This window comes from Panicum hallii, chromosome 7, assembly GCF_002211085.1.
Source record: "Panicum hallii strain FIL2 chromosome 7, PHallii_v3.1, whole genome shotgun sequence".
Classification (NCBI taxonomy): Eukaryota; Viridiplantae; Streptophyta; class Magnoliopsida; order Poales; family Poaceae; genus Panicum; species Panicum hallii.
The window spans coordinates 45,260,765-45,282,435 of record NC_038048.1 but is presented as its reverse complement, the minus strand read 5'-3'; the positions used below and the strand labels follow the sequence as shown (position 1 = coordinate 45,282,435).

At 50.8% G+C, this 21,671-nt stretch overlaps 3 protein-coding genes across 4 annotated transcripts; 1 reads left to right on the top strand and 2 right to left on the bottom strand.

Annotated features, from left to right (window-relative positions):
- Positions 1-244: 244 nt before the first annotated feature.
- LOC112899363 (loricrin-like) lies at positions 245-4,880 on the bottom strand. The gene is made up of 2 exons (XM_025967802.1): positions 4,294-4,880; positions 245-2,887 (listed from the first exon to the last, which is right to left on the bottom strand). Exon 2 carries the CDS (start codon positions 2,548-2,550, stop codon positions 547-549), a length of 2,004 nt encoding a protein of 667 aa, XP_025823587.1. The 5' UTR covers positions 2,551-2,887; positions 4,294-4,880; the 3' UTR covers positions 245-546.
- A 2,454-nt stretch (positions 4,881-7,334) lies between these two features.
- On the bottom strand, positions 7,335-10,398 carry LOC112899961 (programmed cell death protein 2-like). Of its 2 annotated transcripts, none has more exons than XM_025968633.1 (7): positions 10,090-10,398; positions 9,771-9,854; positions 9,445-9,536; positions 9,051-9,346; positions 8,745-8,973; positions 8,421-8,625; positions 7,335-7,894 (listed from the first exon to the last, which is right to left on the bottom strand). In XM_025968633.1, the coding sequence occupies exons 1-7, from the start codon at positions 10,183-10,185 to the stop codon at positions 7,799-7,801; spliced, it is 1,098 nt and encodes a 365-aa protein (XP_025824418.1). In that variant the 5' UTR covers positions 10,186-10,398; the 3' UTR covers positions 7,335-7,798. The 2 variants fall into 2 exon arrangements, with proteins under 2 accessions (XP_025824418.1, XP_025824419.1); XM_025968634.1 differs by lacking the exon at positions 10,090-10,398 and adding an exon at positions 9,946-10,038.
- A 5,118-nt stretch (positions 10,399-15,516) lies between these two features.
- On the top strand, positions 15,517-21,671 carry LOC112901703 (beta-D-xylosidase 4-like). Its single transcript, XM_025970667.1, has 7 exons — positions 15,517-15,964; positions 17,809-18,096; positions 19,264-19,433; positions 19,623-19,720; positions 19,852-20,199; positions 20,305-20,721; positions 20,814-21,671. The coding sequence occupies exons 1-7, from the start codon at positions 15,542-15,544 to the stop codon at positions 21,380-21,382; spliced, it is 2,313 nt and encodes a 770-aa protein (XP_025826452.1). The 5' UTR covers positions 15,517-15,541; the 3' UTR covers positions 21,383-21,671.

The window sequence follows — 21,671 nt, the reverse complement described above, 5'->3', positions numbered from 1 at the left end:
TCGATTCGAATAAATCGTCCGTGGATATGGGTTTAAATTTAGCTTTCACAAGGGAGTCGCACCCTCTGACGCCCCCACTGATGCAGATGTTCGCATCAGGCTGGAAACCATCAGGATAAGAATAACCAAATATTCCAGCTAATTGGATTGCAAAAATTCAGAGAGACAACGTTACAAGCTTTCATGTACTTTCTGAACCCAGGGTCTTCACGGTTCAGCAGCTTTCATTCCTGATTAAACAGAATTTCAACTTCAAGGGTGTTTTGCCTTTGTATCATATACTCTGTTTGTAGCTGAATGAAAAGGCAGAACCCAGCTTCAAGCAATGAAGCTGCTCTATACACAAGGACTAAATGATGCAAGCACTCTTGTAAATACTAAGTAGCAAGTATCTGTTACACGGAGGACCAATTGGCACAGAATTATCGAGTTCTACTTAAGCTTGACAGAAAAAGGCGCAATGGCCAAATCAAAATCATGCATATTTTACATGCAAGAATTATAACAGAGAGGCACGCAAAATAGCCTCAGTTCTTTGCGCTGTGCTCACTGCGTGGGATGCTCAGTATTGTGGGCTTTCGAACCATCAGGATTATTCCCCAGGTTGCCTCCAACTCCGAGCATGGACATCAGGCCTCCACCGTGCACCCTTCCCTCAGGCACGACGAACCCGAAGCTCTGGCTCCGGCTCCCTCCATCTTCGCGGCTGTTGCCGGCCAGGCCGCACGAAGAGGCGGCCTTCAATGAGCCAGGTACCAGCACCTGATGCGGTATCAGGAGCCTGCCGCCGCTCTGCAAGTCTCCCGACGAGGCGACGCAGTCCGACCAAGTGGCGTGACCGGAGGACGAGATGGCATGGTCCATGCTGCTACCAGCCCCTGACGAACCAGAGACAATGCCACTGAAGAGGCCAGGCCCGGCCGTGCTTCGACCCTGCCCAGGATCACGCTCTAGCTTGGAAGCCATCAGGGTCGCATGCGCAGCACACAGACCACTCCTTCCCCTGGCGAACTTGTCGCAGCCAGTGTTCCAAGCGCATCGCTTGCCCCCGCCATGGGCCTTGCAGAAGTCTGTGCTCCCCTGCGCGCTCTTGTTGCACCCATCGGACTTGCAGCGCTTGCCGCCACCGTGCTTCACACAGCAATCAGAACGACCACGAGCGCTCTTGGTGCATCCAGGAACATTGCAGCGTTTCCCCCCTCCATGCGCAACACAGAAGCTAGTCCCGCCATGAACACTCTTTGGGCACAACCCACCTCCCTCAAAGAGGCACCTCTTCCCGCCACCATGCCCTTTGCAGAAGGGCGTGCTGCCCTCAGCACCTCTGGTACAGCCTTCAAACATGCACCTCTTGCCGCCACCATGGGACTTGCAGTAGATGGTGCTTCCTTGCGCCCCCTTACCACAGTTTGGGTACTGGCACCTGCGACCACCTCCATGTGAGATACACAGCCCAGGGTATCCTTCGGCACTACGAGTGCAGCCCTCAATCCTGCACCTCTTCCCTCCACCATGCTTTATGCAGAATCCTGATCTCCCTCGTGCTGCTCTTGTGCATCCCTCGATCCCACACCGGCGCCCACCACCATGAGCAATACAGAACTCTGTCTTACCCTCGGCACTTTTGGTGCAGCCTAACTCTTGGCACCGTTTCCCTCCTCCGTGAGCTTTGCAATATGCTGTGCGGCTCTCAGCACCTTTGTTGCAACCTGGCTTCTGGCACCTCTGGCCACCGCCATGTGAAATACATAGTCCTGATGCACCTCTGGCACCTTTTGAGCACCCATTGAACCTGCACTTCTTTGGATGGCGCTGATGGCTTCTCTGCTCCCCACTAGTTGTACCGACTACCATATCAGAAGTTGTGGTAAAAGAACAATCAGTTGTCATGGATAAATCAGGGCTAGCCTGAACCTCATGATGATTAAGAGCTATATCATGATCACTTTCAGTATCACATTCAATTCCATCGTGCTGTTGGATATCGGCGTCTGGAGATGTTCCATTAAGACAAAGATCATCTGATCTTGGCGCAAACAGAAGTGGTAGCATATAACCACCTGGTTTCCTTTTGGCTGAAGTTGATCCCTCATCAATAATTGGGAAGACGATACCAGTTTTTCTGGCATGTGAATTGCTCTTGCTGCTATTCACTGTTGCAGGTTGTAAATTTCTTGAGCAGCGTCTTGAAAGACCCAACATTGAACCAGGATTGGTTGTGGCACAATGTTGAGTGAGCAAAGTAGCAGATTCATAAGTTCTCTTTCCACCAAATGAGTGACTATCAGCAGAATATAGATTTGGCGTTGGCCCGAGTCCAAGGACCAGTCTGCAGCCATCATCAGGAACAGCCGAGCTTTGATCTCCGTGCTGAAATGATTTTCTAGAGTTCTGTGCTATTTCTGAGCTCCCGATGCAACCCAAGTTCACAGCTGAAGCAGCTAGTTCTTCATTCCTGCAATTTATTGCAGCCGGTTGAGCCTGGGAGAATGAAGCAGCAGCTATATGTTCTTTCCCGTGAAACCAAAGATTTTCCATATTGAGGTCCATCCTGCTTAATATGAATAAGGTAGGATTATGATAGAATAATATTTACGTGCTGTTTAGAGACCAGATGCTTCAATCCAACCAACAGAACTCAGGATCCCAGCTTTACAACTTCACCACTGAGGAAGCACATAGTATACACGAAATGAAAATACACATGGATGTTCATGTAATGTATACCACCACTGACAAAACCTGATGTATCAGCTCTGTCCATGAGCATGAAGCTTACTGATCCCAAATGGCAAAGGATGAGGTTGCAGGACTATGGACAAATCATATGCACACTATCTTATGCGTCCAGAACCACAAACGGACTTCATACAATGTCCTCCAAGATCTGCAGGTGAAGCAAGCTAAGGTCATAAATGGAATTTAACAAACAAGATTGTATCATAACAAGACTACTGTTTGAAGTTGATGCGAAAAATGTGAGAGAAGAAACTAAAAGGTGCAAATATCAGGCAATTCAATGGTATCTGAAATCTGCATGCAGCTTGCGTACAAACAAGCAAAGGGGTACCACAATAACCTGAGATAAAACTACAAATGGATTCAAACAGCCTGAAGAACGTGCCAAAATTTAATGAAAATAATGTCAACAAGCATGCATAAAAAAAATTCTGATCAGTTGATTTTACGTTAAGTAACATGAAAAAATCATTGGTAAATATTCAGAAGCAATATGATTACTAAAGAATCTAAAAATGCTTCTGGGAAAGCCATCTCATGGTCAACAAAATGCTTGCTTAATTTGAAATTATTGCATGGATATGAGCAAAAACATTAAGCGCTGCCTGCATAGAAAATTATTTAGGAACTCAGGAATAAAAAAGATTAAATTTTCGTTCAATTGTAAACCTAGCACAAACATGTAAGTAAAAACTTGCCTACAGGAAACTGAAAGACATGATTTACCAAATTGCCATTAAAATCACAAGTTTCATTGTGAAAGCTTCAATTATGCTAACTTTTCCATCTAAAATCCATTCACTGAGACCATAGATAAAGACACTCATTCAAGATAACATCTTAACTTTCGCGCATTCAATAACTCCAGCAAAGAAGAAACAAGTAGTCCTGAAATGATTGCCACAAGAACTCCACTCATAATGAAGCCTCAAATTCTCAAAACTTGCGATTAAAAGAGAATAACATTAAACAAGGAAGAAGGAAAGAACCGTGAACTTTCCAAACAATGGAAAATCTTTAAATAGAACAGACAATCTTTGTCTAGTACTCTAGTAGTTTAGTCATCTAGTAGGCTAAGAAGTTGCAATTTCCCAATCATAATTATTTATCATTTTAGTCAAATTCCGTGAGCTCATGTTATATATTACAAAATCTAGAAACCATTAAACAGATATGCGCAAAAATTGTCGTGCAGTACCCTTGACATCCTTGAATTTTTCAGTTTGAAACTCTGGCGGAAACATGCCTCAGATATTGACAAGTGATGATAAATATAGCAAGTTACAGCATATAGCATGGATTTTCCCAAACTTCAGGGTAATTTCTCTACGAAGACATGAACACCAAATTTCCACTAAAAATTCTCAAGAGTCACAGCAAAGGCTTCAATTTGCCAAGTTTTCGGCTAAAACTCGTTCACTAAGATCATAAAGTCCTTTCACAGCACAGAGCAAACAAGTAGTGCAACTAAAAGGACTACTACACGTACTCCACCCGAAGAAACTTCAATAGTCACAGCACAGAACAAACAAGGCAACAAACAAGTATTGCTACCTCAACAGCCGAAGGAAAGCCCAATTCTCCTCAGCACAATCAAAACTGGGGATAAGGTTTCCTAGCAAGAGAAAGAGAGAGAGAGAGAGCTGAGAAGCGGAGATCAGTACCGGCGCAGGGAACCCGGAGGCGGCGAAGCGAAAGGGTGGAGGAGACCAGGCCGGCGCGGAGGCGATGGGGACGGGAGACGGGAGATAAAAAGAGGCGTGGGGAGGGAAAGCTGGGAGCTTTATGCCATCATGCCGATGCCATAGGGGAATGGAATTTGGCTTTTGGGGGCTCGGGAGGAGCACCACCCACCAAGTCCTACTAGCACCAGCCAACTAACCATGCGCGGGGTTAGGGAGAGGGAGGGGGAACGGTGCCCGGCGCTCGGCTCCGGCTGGCCCCAGCGGCAGCCACGGCGTGCAGTCGCGGGGCGACGCGGTGAGCCGACTGCGGGGCCGGCCGCAACGCACGCCCGCGCGCGGGCGGCCGGCGCCGCGTCGCGTCTGGGCGGAGCGTCGTGGAGCAGGCGAGGCGAGCGGCGGACGGCGGGCGCGGTGCGGTGGGGTGGCCCCTCCAATCAACCTGACGCCACGAACAGCTTCGTTGTTTGTTTTTTGTTCGGCGCGTGTAGGCTAGCGACTAACGAGGCAGGCAGGGAGGGCCCGCGTCACGTGGGTCAGCGCCTCCTGGCCGTTCGATTGGCCACGATCCCTGGACCTAGAATTATAATTTCTAAAAACAGCGTTTACATGATCTCGGAGAGTAGTTTCTCCTGTAGAATCATGAGATAGTGAAAGGATTTTCTTTCTTTGAGACAAATCCAAATCATAACATTTTTTGTTCTCAAATCTCAAGTAAGTTATTTTACAAGTTACCGGTGGTCAAACATTCAAAAAAATTGACAGGATCGTGTCTAGGGCTGGATAATGCGAGCACAAAAGCAGGCTCGGCTCGGCTCGGTCCAACTCGTGAGCTGGTGGCTCGGGCAGCTCGCGTGGTAAACACTGATATACTCTTTCAAATGATATACATTCATACAGATCAAATAAAAAATATTATGATAACATATGGTTCCATTTCCATAACTTTAGGACCATATATAATTTCACATATGCTACTTCCATGATTAATCAGCCATGCATGTTCCATCAATAACATATGCCCATAAGCTAGCATATCATAAGAAAAAGGTTACAAAATACTGAGTCTTGATGTCTCAGATATATAAATTGATCAGTCTATTCGATGGACATTAGACAAGCATAAAGGCACAAAGAAAATACTGAGTCTTGATTTCTAGACGGCATGTAACGTAGGTGGAAATCATGTTATACGTGTAGCTCGTTTGGCTCACGAGCAGCTCACGACCTAGCTCCAACTCGTTCGTTATACTAACGAGCACAAGGCTGTGTTCGGCTCGTTAGGAATTGAACCGAGTCGAGCCGAGTTGAGCCGAACCGGCTAGTCAGGCACGAGCAATTTTTCCGGCCCTAACCGTGTCCACCACGTAAAAGAAGACTAGAGTAGTACAACAAGAACCATTAGTCTAAATTCTCTCTCTCCATGGAACAGGCACAAGCTGTGCCTGAAAGATCATCTCTACCAACGGAAGAGTAAAAGGCAATCGACCGAAACGTGTGTCACGTAAACCGAGTCCACAAGGATCTGAAATCGATGGCACCGGCTGTTGCCGTACAGTAAAGTTGTTGGGATCGACCTGGCCAATTCGCCACCCCAATCATGCGCGCTGAGCAAATCTCCCAACCCGATCAGCGCGAGCCGGCGAGACGGACCTCCGGGACGTACGACCCTGCGCTGTCGCCTGCCTCTGGTGCCCGCGCACAGTCACCTTGCCGATGGACAGCGAGCGAGCGCCCACCGTGGAGACTGTCACAGCTCGCGGTTCGCGGCATGCGAAAAGCAAACGATCGGCTAGCGCTCGTCCTTGGAAAGGGAAGGGAAGAGCCCATGCGGCAGTTGAGCGAGGCGTGGCGAGCTGTCGAGCACCGCGAGAAAAAGTCAAGGCGCGGCGCGCGCATGCGCCGCCCCCGGTTGCCGCCGACCCGCGCCCCATTCGCTGCGTCCGCGTCCGCGTCCGCCCCGTCCGTCCACGCGGGGCGCTACGTGCGCGCGTGTCCGCGCTCCATTGCCCGGCCACCGTGCCGCCGCGCGCGAGCCACTCGTGATCACAGAGGTCGCTATCGTTCTCGGCGTGGGCAAAATGGCAGGGCAGCAGCACAGGATTAGGAGGAGATCACCGGTCACCGCACGGCCGAGGCGGGAAGTGGCGTGTCCGGCGGAGGCGTTTACCCGGCCCGCCCAATGGCGAGGCGCCGCATTTCGTTGGCCGAGCCGAGCGGCGACGTGCCGTCTTGGGCTCGAAACGTTGCGACGCGGACGGGTTACTTGTGGCAAGCAAGCGGAGGACACCTCGATCCCAAATAAGGAATAAGCATATGCTAGTCCTAGTTTACACAAAGCTCAGAGCGAATAGTTTTTGCAGCACCCTTCTTGAAAAAAAAATGCGAGATGAACTCAGCAAAGCTACAAAAGATTAGGGGGCGGTGAGTACGTCGTTGTACTGTAATACTGTGCACATCTTTTACGTATACGTGTGTAAGATTCTTCAAACGGAGAAAACATGGCTCAAAACCATACTGTAATACTATAATATTGTTGGCTAATTTGTGGACAGGCTGGCACCATGCCCCGGCGATTCGAAAGCCAAGTTGCAAATGCAAGCATCCACGCCGGTGCAGGTGGAGTTGGCAGCGAGAGAGAATAATACAGCTGACGAATTATATTATGTATACGCAGGGCGTGTACTATAATTATTATAGGCTGCCGTACTGTGTTTACAGCTTTTATCGGTGTACTTTAATCAGAACCGGCACTTTCGTGCAATTATCAGGCTCAATAAAACTGAAAAATAATGGAGAATCTTTTCTTTTTGAGTGTAAAAAAAAGGAGATTCTAGACATTGACAGAAAAGATTGGTGGAACTGACGGGGCAACACAAGAACATAGTACAAACAGGATCGCGCATCGCCCAATAATCGAGTGCTAAGATGCCTTTGCTTGATTGGAGTTCTGACAATTCGAGCAACAAGGTAGGACGTAACATCTGAAGCAGAAATGCTGCCACGCAGATCAAAAGCTTCAGCCTGACAGGATAATGCTAGGACTTGCAGTCAACCAGCTCGTGTTAGCCAGGGATTGTTCAGACTCCAGGCAGAAATGTTCATGACATGCCTTGCGTCCATGCAAGGCGATCGTAGTTTGTTTTTGACAGTTTGCAGGATACTATATAGTGCAACAAAAGGAGCCACACAAAAATAGTACAAAATTGCAGATAGCTTTACAAAGTACAACTCTAACAATGGGAAACGGCAACAGGAGCCGTATATCACACACTCAAACCAGGATCGGTGTTTCTCAGCAAATTAGATCAGATAGGACTTCATCCCCCTGGATCATGTCCTCCCTCAACAGTTACCAGGAATCAACAGATTAGGTGCTAGACGGCTTCATCCTCCTGAATCATTATCTCCTCCTCAGCTACACCCCAGCAGCAGCTGCAAGGCTTTCCACCACATGACGACGGGCAGCAGCTCTGCAATAAATTAGCACGACTTAAAAAAATCCTACAAAATATAAAACTAAAAACAAAAGATAGTGAAAGAATGCTCACTTTTCACATTTCAGTACCAACACAAAAACTAAACAATGTCAACTATATATACGTAGCTTCCCACCTAGCCTCTAAGATTCCATATGCCTAGAAAGTTCATTTAAATCTTCAGGGATCATAGATACCGATTCACCATAGCATGGATGACAGAAAATGTCTCCAAGATGGAATCTAGTAAAGTCACAAATCAAAAATCGTTTTTTTAAATACAAAAAGAATTCATTGGAAGTCTAAAACTTTAGGCTGGATTAATTCCAACCAAATGTTTTGCGCAACAAATCTTAATCCTTTTCTGGCCATTCCAAAAGGTATATAAAGAACATCAAGCAGGACAAAGGAATCTCTTTTTTACACAAACTTGGTGTAATATACATGCAGGTAGAACCTTACGAACTCCTTAAACTTCACCGTGTATTTAGTATCAGGAAATTGAAGAGTGAGATCGTACCTTTGAGCAAGTGTATACGATAAGAGTCAGCCAAGTCCAGCTGCTGGGTGCATAATTTGAGGAACCATCATTAGCTTCATGGAGAAAATATGATAATGGAGACATCAATTGCAATTCATACTGGCGTGGTGAGCCACACAGCCTACAAGTGCCAGCATCTTGTAACTTTATTGCAGCCAACAGTGGCTTGCCACCATAAGAATACCTAAAAACAAAACATGCCATAATCTGATTCAGGTAATGCAAGCCAAGAAAGGTGGCAAGCAAAAGTCTATGAACACCCACGTCAGATTACAAGAATACTGTGAGTTAAATGTTAACTACCTAAAGCATTGCTCAGGATATGCATCCAACCGCTTCTTGAATTTTAAGAAAGTTCTGTCGGCACCAATAGCTTTATCATACTCATACTTTTCTCCTTCCCATTTTTCTTCTTCATCATTTGTTGTATCTGTTATTTCTTTGTCCAAAACCAACTCATTGCTACTTGAACCCATAGTACCTTTTCCCCCGAATTGTTCCTTATCATAATATATGTAAAAACAAGGAAGAACTGCAGTAAAATTCCATCAGATCAAAACATTCCGACTTTGTATACATGGTAACGAATTCTTAAGAAATTTTCCTCACCTGGTATGCTCAGATCATCTGTTTTCTCCTTTAATACAGGACGTTTTATAGGGGCATTAGCATGCTTTGATTTATTTTTCTTCTTCGAGTTAGATGCCAATGTCGCAGCTTGCTCAAGTGCTTCAGCTAAGGCATCAAGATCGAAATCATCATCGTTGATATCAGGACTCTTATTTTTATCAATCTGTTCTTCTGGGACACTTGTAGAAGAAGGTCCAGTCGCTTGACCTAATTCATCACTGCCACCTTCTGTTTTCTCAACATTACGGCATTTTTGGACCCTTAGGACCTTCCAACTACAAGACGAATAGTAAAAGGAGACAAACTAAATTAAAATCATGTACAAGATCTGAATAACTAATAATAAGATGGAATCAAATATGTATATACTTGCCTCTGAGGTTTAGGCCCACATTTCGGTGTCGGGCAAACAAGCACATAGATTGTCCTCTCCTCGATGTTTAGCTTCACCACAGGTGCATATACCTGAGTTCAGGACCACAAAAACAGAGTGAGGCAAAAGTACTAGTATTGACAATAAGCATTCTCTATCATCACAGGCTAGTATATGAACAGGTTTTGCAATGCTACGCCTGAATGTTGCAAAGTTCACAACAGCTTACTAGCTGATGCCCAAACATTACAATACAGCATTTTCTCATATGGATGCCCATCAAAACACTCCAACTGCTAATTTCTAGCTAAATCAACAATGCTCACCTGAGCAACGAGACAAAGCTTGGCTCCACATAAGCTGCACTGAAGCATTTCAGGCTTAATGCCCATATCACCAGTTGGCCAATCCTGCAGAAGATTCAGCAAATGAATCAAAAGGAGCTTGGTGTTGAACTACTGATGCACCATTGCTTATAATCCCTTAGAAAAGAAACTCCACCTTTGCAGAGGATCGTCAATTAAAATCAGTAATTGTGGTGGGGGAGCTGATTAAAATGCATAAATCGGCGGTCTCTAATTCCTTGAGCAGAAGGAGAAGTAAGAACCAGGAGGGGAGCTACACACAAGACAAAGAAAGACATACGGGGACTCCACCGATCTTAGTGGTGTAGTGGTCGGCCTTCTCCCGGTAGTCCGCCGCCCAGGGACCTGGCAGACCTAGATGCACCTCCTCCGCCATACCCACCTCCCTGCTTCTATACTCTTCAAGTCGATACTAAGAGACCTTCAAAACGCAAGAGGCACGAGCCCCCCGCTACCGCCGGCGACCGGCGGCGAGAAGAGAGGCGCGTGGGGCGGTGGGGAAGGTTTAGGCGGCGACGGCGTGGGAGGGAGAGCTGGGGAATCGGAGTGTGTGGTTTCTCTCTTCGAGGGGGTGTGAGCAAGGCTGGGCCGCCACTGGCAGCCTGGAACGAGAGAGAGGCCCCGGTGCGAACTTGTAAGTTGTATGGGCCTCAAAAATGGCCGGGTCGGGCTTAAGGGAATTGAGGCCATAAACTGTAGATCAGGGACAGCCCATTGCTCTTTACTTGTCTGTGCTCGTGACGCTGCACGTACTAGGCACGTGGCACCATTAGGGCCTCGATTTGCTTAGTATATTTCGTTCACTCAGAAAGCTCTCATCATCAGCCGTGATTAACCATTGTTTGTCGGGAATCAAGGTAAGCCTTTGTAGTCTTGCCAAATGAACGGGGAGGCCGGAATCGATGGATCCTTTTCAGATCTGAAGATGCCACCGCTGTCTCCTCCGGGGAACTGAACGTTCCGGTGACCCTTCGGGGGCCCACCATGACATGCTGGAGCACGTTCCGATATTCGATCGACCAGCATGAGATCATGACCTGACAGTGGATGATACAACCGGAGCTGTCGCGGAGCAAACGGGATGCAGCCTACGAACGGCGCCACGCGTACCGTGGATCTGATCCAATGGTCGGTGCACACGTACACTCACTCTTCCTAGCTCCCTATTGCTGCACTTATCTTACATGGTAGCGCTGGATCTGATCCAATGGCAATGGGCTCCCAAATGCTCGACAGCTAATGCGTTCAGAGTTTGGTCTGAAATACTGAAGCTCTGCACTTCTGCTTGCTTCTGCAGTGGCCAGCAGCTAGCGTTTGTCAGTTGTCACAGCGTGTGCGCCAAGTGAAGCGAATGCTGGACCAGGTACAAGCCAATTTCTCTGATTAGCGATTCAGAAAAAGAATAGGGTGTTAATATATATAATTTGTGCATCCACACAATTAATCCATCTCCATATCATGATCTACTGCCAGGAACAACACGCATGATGCTTCCCAGACAGCTGCGTGCCGACGGATCATGGATGCTGCAGCTGGGACACTCACTGAAAAAGGTTGGTGGAATATCACTGCTCTGCAGCGGCGTTTTGAGTTGATGAGTGGATACCAGACCCGCGTTGAGTTTGCTGTAAGCAAGGGAGACCCACCAGCCACATGTCGGTGCCTGCACCGTCTGTATCCTAACTGACCCAATGATGAAACGTGGAACGGCATCTCGTAAATCAACGGAAGAAACGGCACTTTTGAGGTGAGTAGAGTGGCACTCGGAACAGAAAAAACGCGTGATAAATCATCGAAATGGTGTTGAAGTACACATGGAAAGGTGAAGGTAAAAAATGCAGCTAGGCTTAGCCTGTGTTAGAACTAGTTTAACATGGCAGTCTATGGGGAAAGTTAGACGGCTCACCGCATCATCTGCTAGGCTCCAACGGCTTGTCTTGTCCAGCACCTCGCACGCCTCACCGCATCAAACAGCGACGGCTCACTCTGGGTAGCTTGCTTCGCGACGGATTCGGTTCGGTGAGCACATCGTCAGACACATCGATGACGCCGCGCACACCTCCCAGATCCGAGTCGAAGCGCCGCAGCTCGATCACGTCCAGGACTGTGCGGCAGTGTGGGGTTCGTCTCCGCGGCAGCGCGCGCGGCAGAGGTGCCCGTCCGCAGGTCAGTGCGCAGGGAGTCACGGGAATCCACGCCCATTCCTGGCGTCTTACGAGCGGCGCCGCGCCGGCCGTGGCGTGGGGACGCGCGACACGGGCTTGGCCTGGCGCTGGCCGGCCGCGGCCGTGGCGTCTTGCTAGCGTTGGTGCATGCACGCGCCACGGGCTCCTGCTGGCTCAGGCTGCTGCAGCTGGTGCCTGGTGGTTCCGAGAAAGGAAAATATCGCGCGTCGCCGTACAGGATCCTCGCTCGTGTCCTGGTCGTGACCCAAGAGTCCCAAGACCCATGCCCCATCCGTCCGAGTAGCATCAGCTGCCAGTGTTTTCTTGTCGCCGTGCACTGTTCTGTATCAGCTGCCAGTGTCCGTGGTGCACGCTGCAGAGTCGGGCCTCAGGCCCATGCTCACGGGAACCAGTTCACTTCTACGGATCTGCTGACGCGTCTTTACCAATTGTGGATGGCCAGCCAGCCCGCGCCTGTTTGTGCTATGCTAAGCTGTTGTTTGGTCGCATCGTCTGCGTCGAGGGTTCTCAAAGTAGTACCTTTCTTCAGAACGATGCAGGAACGTGACTACATTCGAATCCTGAACCTAAAGCATTCTTAAATCTGCTTGCTTTATCACGCTGCAAGCAACCACATCCTATATCCGGTAGGGAATCATGCGCTCAGCCATTCTGAAGCCAAAAGGGCCATACCAAAAGGGTCATTTGACTGCAGAGCAATCGGCATTTCCATCAACTCGATCTGCACTCTCTGACGAGAGACGACTCCTTTTCTTTTCATCAGAAAGGGTGTGGCCTGACAGGCATCTCTTGTCTCTGCTCTACGGCACGGTGCCGGAATGGAAATGGGACGGTTCAGAAGGCTACCGTACTCGCGTCAGGGAAGTCATTCGTATCGTCGTAGAGCCCCCGTACTCCTGCCGACGCAAGAGATCTCCGTCACATGCGGTGCCCGGTGCACCGACCGGTGAGACACCGATGATCGAGAGGGATTGGCACGCTTGCAGCTCTGACTTGCAAAAGCAAGGCACATTGCCCCGTGTTTCAGATGCAACATTCCCATCTGAAATTCTGAATAGAGCCTGGCATCTGGGCTTGACAATGCCGTTCTATCCTGCCAAATTTTACGAGCAAAATCTGCTTGACGTGCGATCCTGGTAGGTCGCCGGATAAGCTCTCCGCGCAGGACCAGCTGCGGCCTGAAATCCGCCGCTTTATCCCGACGCGCTATCGCCGTCGAGCTAAATGCACATCCAATTTGCCAACGCCGTTGGAAAAGGAAGGTCCTCCCAAGCGATCAGGACCTGCATCTCTGAACCATCCGCAACGGCAACGGCAACGGCAACGGCATCGACAGACACAATGATCATCTGAAACCGGTTTCTTAGCCTGCAAGGAGTCACGGCTCCTGCATGCCGAATCGCCGATCGATGCACTGACCGCCTCATGTGAGAGAGATGATACCTGAGGATCGATGCAGAGGAGATACGCATACCGTATACGTCCAGATCTACACTCGTATCTCTTTCTCGTATACGGCCGGCTGAAAGCAGTGTGCGTAACCACCGGTGGTCCTGCGATCGAGCGCCCATCACGCAGAGATTGGAGGCTTGCTGGAGCGTTGCTGAGCGGCGAGCAATGCCGAACTCGGGCTGCTCCTGCTCACGACAGTGTGTGATGGTCTGATGTTGTATTGGGATCAGGAGCAGATGAGATCCATCCATCCAATCCCCAACGCGAGGTGGCCCAACCACCGAATGTGTCGGTAGTCTCGTACGCATGGTGCGTTTTCGGATTTCGGAACCGGAGACCAGCCATGGCCCTTGCTGGTGTCCGATCGCCTTTGCCTTTCCATGGCAACCACCGTGCTTTCCATGGAAGAATCTCCGGTCCCCAAGCCACTCGATCGGTCGGTCACACACTCCTGAGCTAGCTAGTCCGGAGCTCACGTCGAACAGGTTCCCGTGCCATGCACTCTGTGTTTCCTGTATTCTTTACCCTTTTTTTTTGCGAGTTCCTGTATTCTTTACCTTGCTTTCACTCGGGTAACAACTGACAACCCCAGTTACCGGATCACATCCACGTACAAGGCAAGTAAATTACCACTTTTTAATTACAGTATTTGCATTCAGGCCACGGTAGCAGTTTAAAATTTTCAAGAATGTTTCGCAAAAAAAAAACAAGAATACGCCAGTAAGAAAGATGCAACTGAACTTTCAGGGCACGGTGCACTGTAGCGGCATCGCGCTGCCGTTCTGCTCGCCGGCGGTGCCTCTCTTCCGTGGTGGCCCCTCCACATCGAAGCCATTATCTCTAGCTCCAATTTTAATGTACATCTAAAACAAGTGCGCCACAATAGTTTTTTAATAAAAAACTGTTTTAGCCTCCAATCAAACAACTCCAACCGCCAACACTGCTAATGCACATAAAATGCATTTTAATGAATCTTCTAACTTATGTAATTTTAAGCTAAAAAGTGCAGTTCACTATATTTGTAAATATTACACTAACTAAGCACTAGATTCTATAGAGCACTGTAAAACTCGGTAACTTTTCTAAGATAGCAAAAAAAAAGCATTTTCTTGGAACAGCTAGAACAGTATAGATTACTAGACTGTAGCAAAGATTACCCTAACTAAGCACCAGGTCCTTCGGCGTCTTCGAAACTCAGGTAACCTTTTCTGGCTACAGCCTACAACAATATAATTTTGTTAGCGCATCTTCGATAAGATATCGGCTAGTTATAAGCTAATTCAGGTCTGAGATTGTTCAAGCACTAGATTCTATAGAGCACTGTAAAACTCGGTGACTTTTCTAAGATAGCAAAAAAAGCATTTTGTTGGAACAGCTAGAACAGTATAGATTACTAGACTGCAGCAAAGATTACCCTAACTAAGCACCAGGTTCTTGGGGGGATTCTAAACTCAAGTAACCTTTTCTGGCTACAGCCTACAGCAATTGTTAGCGCATCGTCGAAAAAACATGTCAGCTTATTAATCATAAACTGCTAGATGGAGGAGCTTTTACAAGCTGGATGGTCGGATAACTTATAACTAGATTAGGTTAACGAACTAAACTATTTTGGAGGGGTTCTCTACTGTATACATATATGACGTGATCAATTTCTACTATATTGTTGTTTCGAAAAAAGGGACCATGTTGTTGTAGATGGTGTTATATAAAGTAGTAAAGATTACCCTAATAAATCATCAGCAGGTTCCTTAGCCCATAACAGCAGAGCAGAGCAACAGCAAATGGACCCATTAAGCATACACACAGTCCATGCAGAGACTCGTCAGGAGAAAAGCGAGGATGGCTCCAAGAATTGGCGTCACGGGCTCGGTAGAATACAAGGCGCGAGCAAAGAAGAGGACGAGAAAAATAAGGGCGCCCCCCACGTCCGTGTTCTCCCCGTCACGGGCCGCCCCTCCTCACCAGCTCACACCCACCACCCTCACCCTGCCGCGCGCGCCACTCCTTCCTACCACTCTATATATGCGCTGCTAGCGCCTGTGCTACGGGAGGGCTGGTGGTGACCAAGAATCGAGAGCTAGCTTATTAGCTATCATGGCCACGGCGGCGCCTCCTCCGTTCCCGGCCTCGGCGGCGCTGGCGGTGGCGACGCTGCTGCTGCTCTGCCTGAGCGGCGGGTGCAATGCGCAGACGCCGGTGTTCGCGTGCGACGCGTCGAACGCGACGCTGGCGGCGTACGGGTTCTGCAACCGGTCGGCGACGGCCGCGGCGCGGGCCGCGGACCTGGTGTCGCGGCTGACGCTGGCGGAGAAGGTGGGGTTCCTGGTGGACAAGCAGGCGGCGCTGCCCCGGCTGGGCATCCCGGCGTACGAGTGGTGGTCGGAGGCGCTGCACGGCGTGTCCTACGTGGGGCCCGGCACGCGGTTCTCGCCGCTGGTGCCCGGCGCCACCAGCTTCCCGCAGCCCATCCTCACGGCGGCGTCCTTCAACGCCACGCTCTTCCGCGCCATCGGCGAGGTCAGTGTCAGCCGCCCACCCACCCCGACCCACCTCACCTGACCTCCCCTCCCATTTCCTCCCTCTCCCCCGTACGCTCTGCTCTCCTCCGTACACCTGCATTGCATTCTTTGATTCTTTCTCCGCGCGCGCCACCTGCATTGCCGCCGCTCCTGCTCGCGCTTGGTGCGGGGGTGGTTGATTTGACGGCGAGCCTCCGCGTTCGCCGGTGGCGGTTGGTGCGCTGGATCGGGGTGATCCGGCGCCGCGAATGCAGTGCCTTGCTTTTCCCTCCCGACTTTCCCTTCATGCGATGCGGCACGGCAAGAAAAGCCGCAAAAGCGTGTCGCCGGATCATATATTCTACTGGTATTCGTTTTGGTCTTTTGGATCCTTTTCGCCGGCGTCTTTAGATGTCAATCGGCGACGCAGTCTCATACTAGCTATCAGGTTAAAACAAGTGGCTGCAGTAGCAATTTGTAATCTTGCCTAGAGCCTAGCATGGATCGGAGAGTTCATGGACTGCACTGCCTAGTATTGTTTCTTGCTCGTGGAGAGTCATGGCGGATGGAGATGCGGCGCCATGCTCCGTACCAGTACGGTTCTCATAGTGGCGCTGCGCGAAAAGCTAAGCGCGTTCAGCCCGGTTCAAACGGCAAAACAATGGCGACAGGTCGAGTACAAAAAGATGATATATCTAGTTAACGAGAAAAAAAAGAGTACAAAAAAAAATGAATGGCTATCGCTAATCCTGAGTGCTAGATTTATTTAGTTTCACATGTCACGCGTCAAGCATCATTGGGATTCCTCACCGTTAAGAGAAAGGGAAAAGGGGCTCAGGGGCAAGGACTGATTAGAGTGCGCGCCCCAGCATAATTATGGCGGTACGTGGCTGATCCAACAGCACCCGAGTTGATAAGATGCAATGCAACTGGTCTCTGGCCGTCCTAGACATCGTCTCGATCTGCCCTTGTCACGGGTAACTGGCTAAGGTATGCAGCAGCACAGTAGCCGTATGTGGGGCTCTCCACAGAGCAGGGGCCGTCCACTGTTTTTCTTTAAAAAAAAGTTCACTGGAATTTTGCACTAGTACAAGAAGTTCATACGCCTGGTAGTAACTGCATGATCGTAATGCTAAAAGGGGCCTAGTTAGAATGCAGTATTTGTTGACTGGATTAGGATTTAGTAGTAACATGTGCAAGCAAAACAAGGACAACATTGGAAATGTCGGTCCTGGGGTCGGTGACCTTCTTGCGTTCATTCATAGGACAAAGCAAGCACAGTGCATACAGACATGCGATTCTTTTGGACATGCGATGCTGTCGCGTGGATTGCATTTAGTGGACGCCACCTTTTCGTCGTCCCGGTGCGACGGTGCCCCCACTTCACCTCCCCTGACCTCCCTCCCATTGCAATCTCCCGTCCGCTGCGGCGTCACTGTCTCTCATGGGACGGGAGAATTTTCACCCAGCGAGAAAAGCTTTCGCCCGTGGTGGTGCGACCTGGATCCGGTTAGTGGCGAGCTTTGCCAAAGGGCAACCGCAACCCATCATCATCGTCTACCTCGTTTCGTCCCTGGATTTCAGGTTTCAGAGAAGACGGGCTACTGCTATAGAATGGTGGTTGATTTCAATCCAGCAGGGGCTGAGCAGTGACCTCTGCGCACTGTACTGACCAATGCCGACTCCTGTCGGTCTGGCTGGCATTGATCTTTTTCTTTTCTTCGGTTGCACCAACCGGAGTACAGTATCTGCATTTGCATGCATGTTTGACACATCGGCATCTGCATGGATAGATTCTGAATTTTCCGATGGATTCGCTCGCTGTGACTGTGAATTCTGACGGGATTTTTTTTTTGCCTGCAGGTGGTGTCGAACGAGGCGCGGGCGATGCACAACGTGGGGCTGGCGGGGCTCACGTTCTGGAGCCCCAACATCAACATCTTCCGGGACCCGCGGTGGGGCCGCGGGCAGGAGACCCCCGGCGAGGACCCGCTGCTCACCAGCAAGTACGCCGTCGGCTACGTCACCGGGCTGCAGGACGCCGGCTCCGGCGCCGGCGACAGCCTCAAGGTCGCCGCCTGCTGCAAGCACTACACCGCCTACGACGTCGACAACTGGAAGGGCGTCGAGCGCTACACCTTCAACGCCGTGGTAAGCTGCTCTCTGTTCTCCTGGATGGGATTGGGACCTGACGTGCAGCGGCGCCGTGCCGGATTGGTCCATCTTCTCCTGCACCGGTGGGCTGTCGTGATTGGACTGATGGCATCGCCGTGCCGGATTGCTTGCCGCCGTTGGCCGTTGCACGAATTGAATAGGCCCAGACGACCAGCCTGCCTGCTAGGGTCGTAGCTAATACGTGGGGGTAAATGTGTGTGCCTGCAGCTGCCGCTGCTGTGCACTGCACGGCTGCAACCTGCAGCACAGAAAGCGCGTCCGGCCAGGGTCAGGCTGGTGATTGACCCATGTGGCAGCCACCAGCCTTTCCCTTTCCTTGCTTTGTTTAGGTGATCCATGCACCTTTTGTACGGCCCCTGAATCCTGATCAACGTCAAGTGACGCCGTCCACAATGACTCACACCGACGACCGCAGTGTGTACATGTACTGAGCCTTTACGCCAAGCCCGCCGTATACGGTCACTGGTTGTTTCTCCCAGTTCCGTGGCTGCAAAGCTGCGCTTCTTTAGTGCTTCTGGCATGGCAGGGCACCTTGATTACTCATCTTAAAGAAAACACCTTGATTTAGATAAGGCCAACCACTGACAGATACATGGAGGATGCCCCGTATTAAGAAAGAGCAATGATTGATTAGGGAATGTCCCAAGGCGTATAGTATAGGTAACATTCAGACAAACCAAGCTGCAGTATGTGTCACTCACCACTGATCGCTACGGATGTCCGAGTTGTTAACCCCATCAGATTCCGGTGGTTGCAGATCCCCGAAATGGGCGATCGCTCGGCCATCTCCACACACCGAGACGCGTAAACAAACCTGCCTCATGCGCCTCTAGTGCTCGCAAGACAGGATCAGGAGAAGAACATCTTGGGTTTTGTATATTGGTGTGGGAATGCTAGGCAGATGACACAATGGCACGCCTAACCTAATCATGTGTGTCGTATTAGCCAGTGTCGTGCATCCGTGCCTGTCTCAGTCCTAGGTCCCAGCAACATTACTATTCATCACTTGCTCGGGCATTGCTGTTGTGGAGTGTTAATGGTTGCACTTCTGAAGATCTCTAGCTGCCAAGATGGACCAGAAAAGTTGAACTCAATTCGCCCGGATTGCAGCATCCTGATCACGGTTTTGTGATGTGGATTCAGGTGTCGCAGCAGGATCTGGACGACACGTTCCAGCCGCCGTTCAAGAGCTGCGTGGTCGACGGGAACGTGGCCAGCGTCATGTGCTCCTACAATCAGGTCAACGGGACGCCCACCTGCGCGGACAAGGATCTCCTGTCTGGAGTCATCAGAGGGGACTGGAAGCTGAACGGGTATCCCCTTGTTTCCTCTTCAGTCTTCCATAACTTCTGCAGAATTGCAGTCATCTACTCATCTCGTGTTCAAAAGAACATCGTTACAGTACCATTTTACCAAGTTTAGGTCTGCTCTGGAAGTTCAGGGAAACTGAAATGTAGCTTCAGAAGTATTGATCCCATCATCTTTTTATGTGGTTCCTGCAGATATATTTCGTCCGACTGTGACTCGGTCGATGTGCTTTACAATAACCAGCACTACACCAAAACCCCCGAGGACGCGGCCGCCATCTCGATCAAAGCAGGTTCGTTCATTTCTCCCCTTATTAGTGACGATGCAAACAGCAGAAATGCTGGTAGTTCAGTTGAGTGTTGGTGCTCCATTTCTGTATTCACTTGAAATGTCTCCTGACGTTGCTTGGCCAAACTGCGGCAGGTCTGGACCTGAACTGCGGCAACTTCCTGGCGCAGCACACCGTGGCGGCCGTGCAGGCCGGCAAGCTCTCGGAGTCCGACGTCGACCGGGCCATCACCAACAACTTCATCACGCTCATGCGGCTGGGCTTCTTCGACGGCGACCCGCGGAAGCTCCCGTTCGGCAGCCTCGGCCCCAGCGACGTGTGCACGTCCTCCAACCAGGAGCTGGCGCGCGAGGCCGCGCGCCAGGGCATCGTGCTCCTCAAGAACAATGGCGCGCTCCCGCTCTCCACCAAGTCCATCAAGTCCATGGCTGTCATTGGTCCCAACGCTAATGCCAGCTTCACAATGATCGGCAACTACGAAGGTAATTTACTGCCGAATTTCTTACTGTTCAGAGCCTTCCAATCAGTCAGTTACTGAACACAATTTGATCCATCCTTGGCTGCTGTCTGTTGCCGATGACATACAGGCACGCCGTGCAAGTACACGACGCCGCTGCAGGGCCTGGGCGCGAACGTGGCCACGGTGTACCAGCCGGGCTGCACGAACGTCGGGTGCAGCGGGAACAGCCTCCAGCTCGACGCCGCCACGAAGGCCGCGGCCAGCGCTGACGTGACCGTGCTGGTCGTCGGCGCTGACCAGTCCATCGAGCGCGAGAGCCTGGACCGGACGAGCCTCCTCCTGCCGGGCCAGCAGCCGCAGCTCGTGTCCGCGGTCGCCAACGCATCCAACGGCCCGTGCATCCTCGTCATCATGTCCGGCGGGCCGTTCGACATCTCGTTCGCCAAGTCCAGCGACAAGATCGCCGCGATTCTCTGGGTCGGCTACCCCGGCGAAGCCGGCGGCGCCGCCATCGCCGACGTCCTCTTCGGATACCACAATCCAAGTAATCGCCGCACCGCGTTGGCAACTGAATCGCCGTTCCTGAACTTTTCTCTTAGTATCAGTTCTGAACTGTTGTGTCGACGATGATCGCAGGTGGAAGGTTGCCGGTGACGTGGTACCCCGAGTCGTTCACCAAGATCCCGATGACCGACATGCGCATGCGGCCAGACGCGTCGACCGGGTACCCCGGCCGGACGTACCGGTTCTACACCGGCGACACGGTGTACGCCTTCGGGGACGGCCTGAGCTACACCAGCTTCGCGCACCGCCTCGTGTCCGCGCCGACGCAGGTGGCCGTGCAGCTCGCGGAGGGCCACGCGTGCCTGACCGAGCAGTGCCTGTCCGTGGAGGCCAAGGGCGGGCACTGCGAGAACCTGGCGTTCGACGTGCACCTCCGGGTGCGGAACGCGGGCAAGGTGGGCGGCGGGCACACGGTGCTCCTGTTCTCGTCGCCGCCAGCGGTGCACAACGCGCCGGCGAAGCACCTGCTGGGGTTCGAGAAGGTGTCCCTGGAGCCCGGGCAGGCCGGCGTGGTGGCGTTCAAGGTGGACGTGTGCAGGGACCTGAGCGTCGTGGACGAGCTGGGCAACAGGAAGGTGGCGCTGGGCAGCCACACGCTGCACGTCGGGGACCTCAAGCACACGCTCAACCTGAGGGTGTAAAGGGAACTGCTGCAATTGGGCGCGGCCTTGGAATGGTGCAGTTGGAATTGGTGGATTGGATGGGTCAGGGGGAGGGAGAGGGGTTCGTCAGAATTGGTTCAGGAGGTTCAGCAATAAGGGCTTCCCGTTGGGAAAGAATTGGATCATCCACGGGCAGCGTAGTCTCTTTGTTTGGTGGTATTGGATTCATTTGGAGGGTCCATTTGCAATTGTAATCTCGGAGAAGTGTAATTGACTGAAAGGGTGAAGGGTTCGTTCATTTCTTCAGATTCAAGTCAAGGTGTTCAAA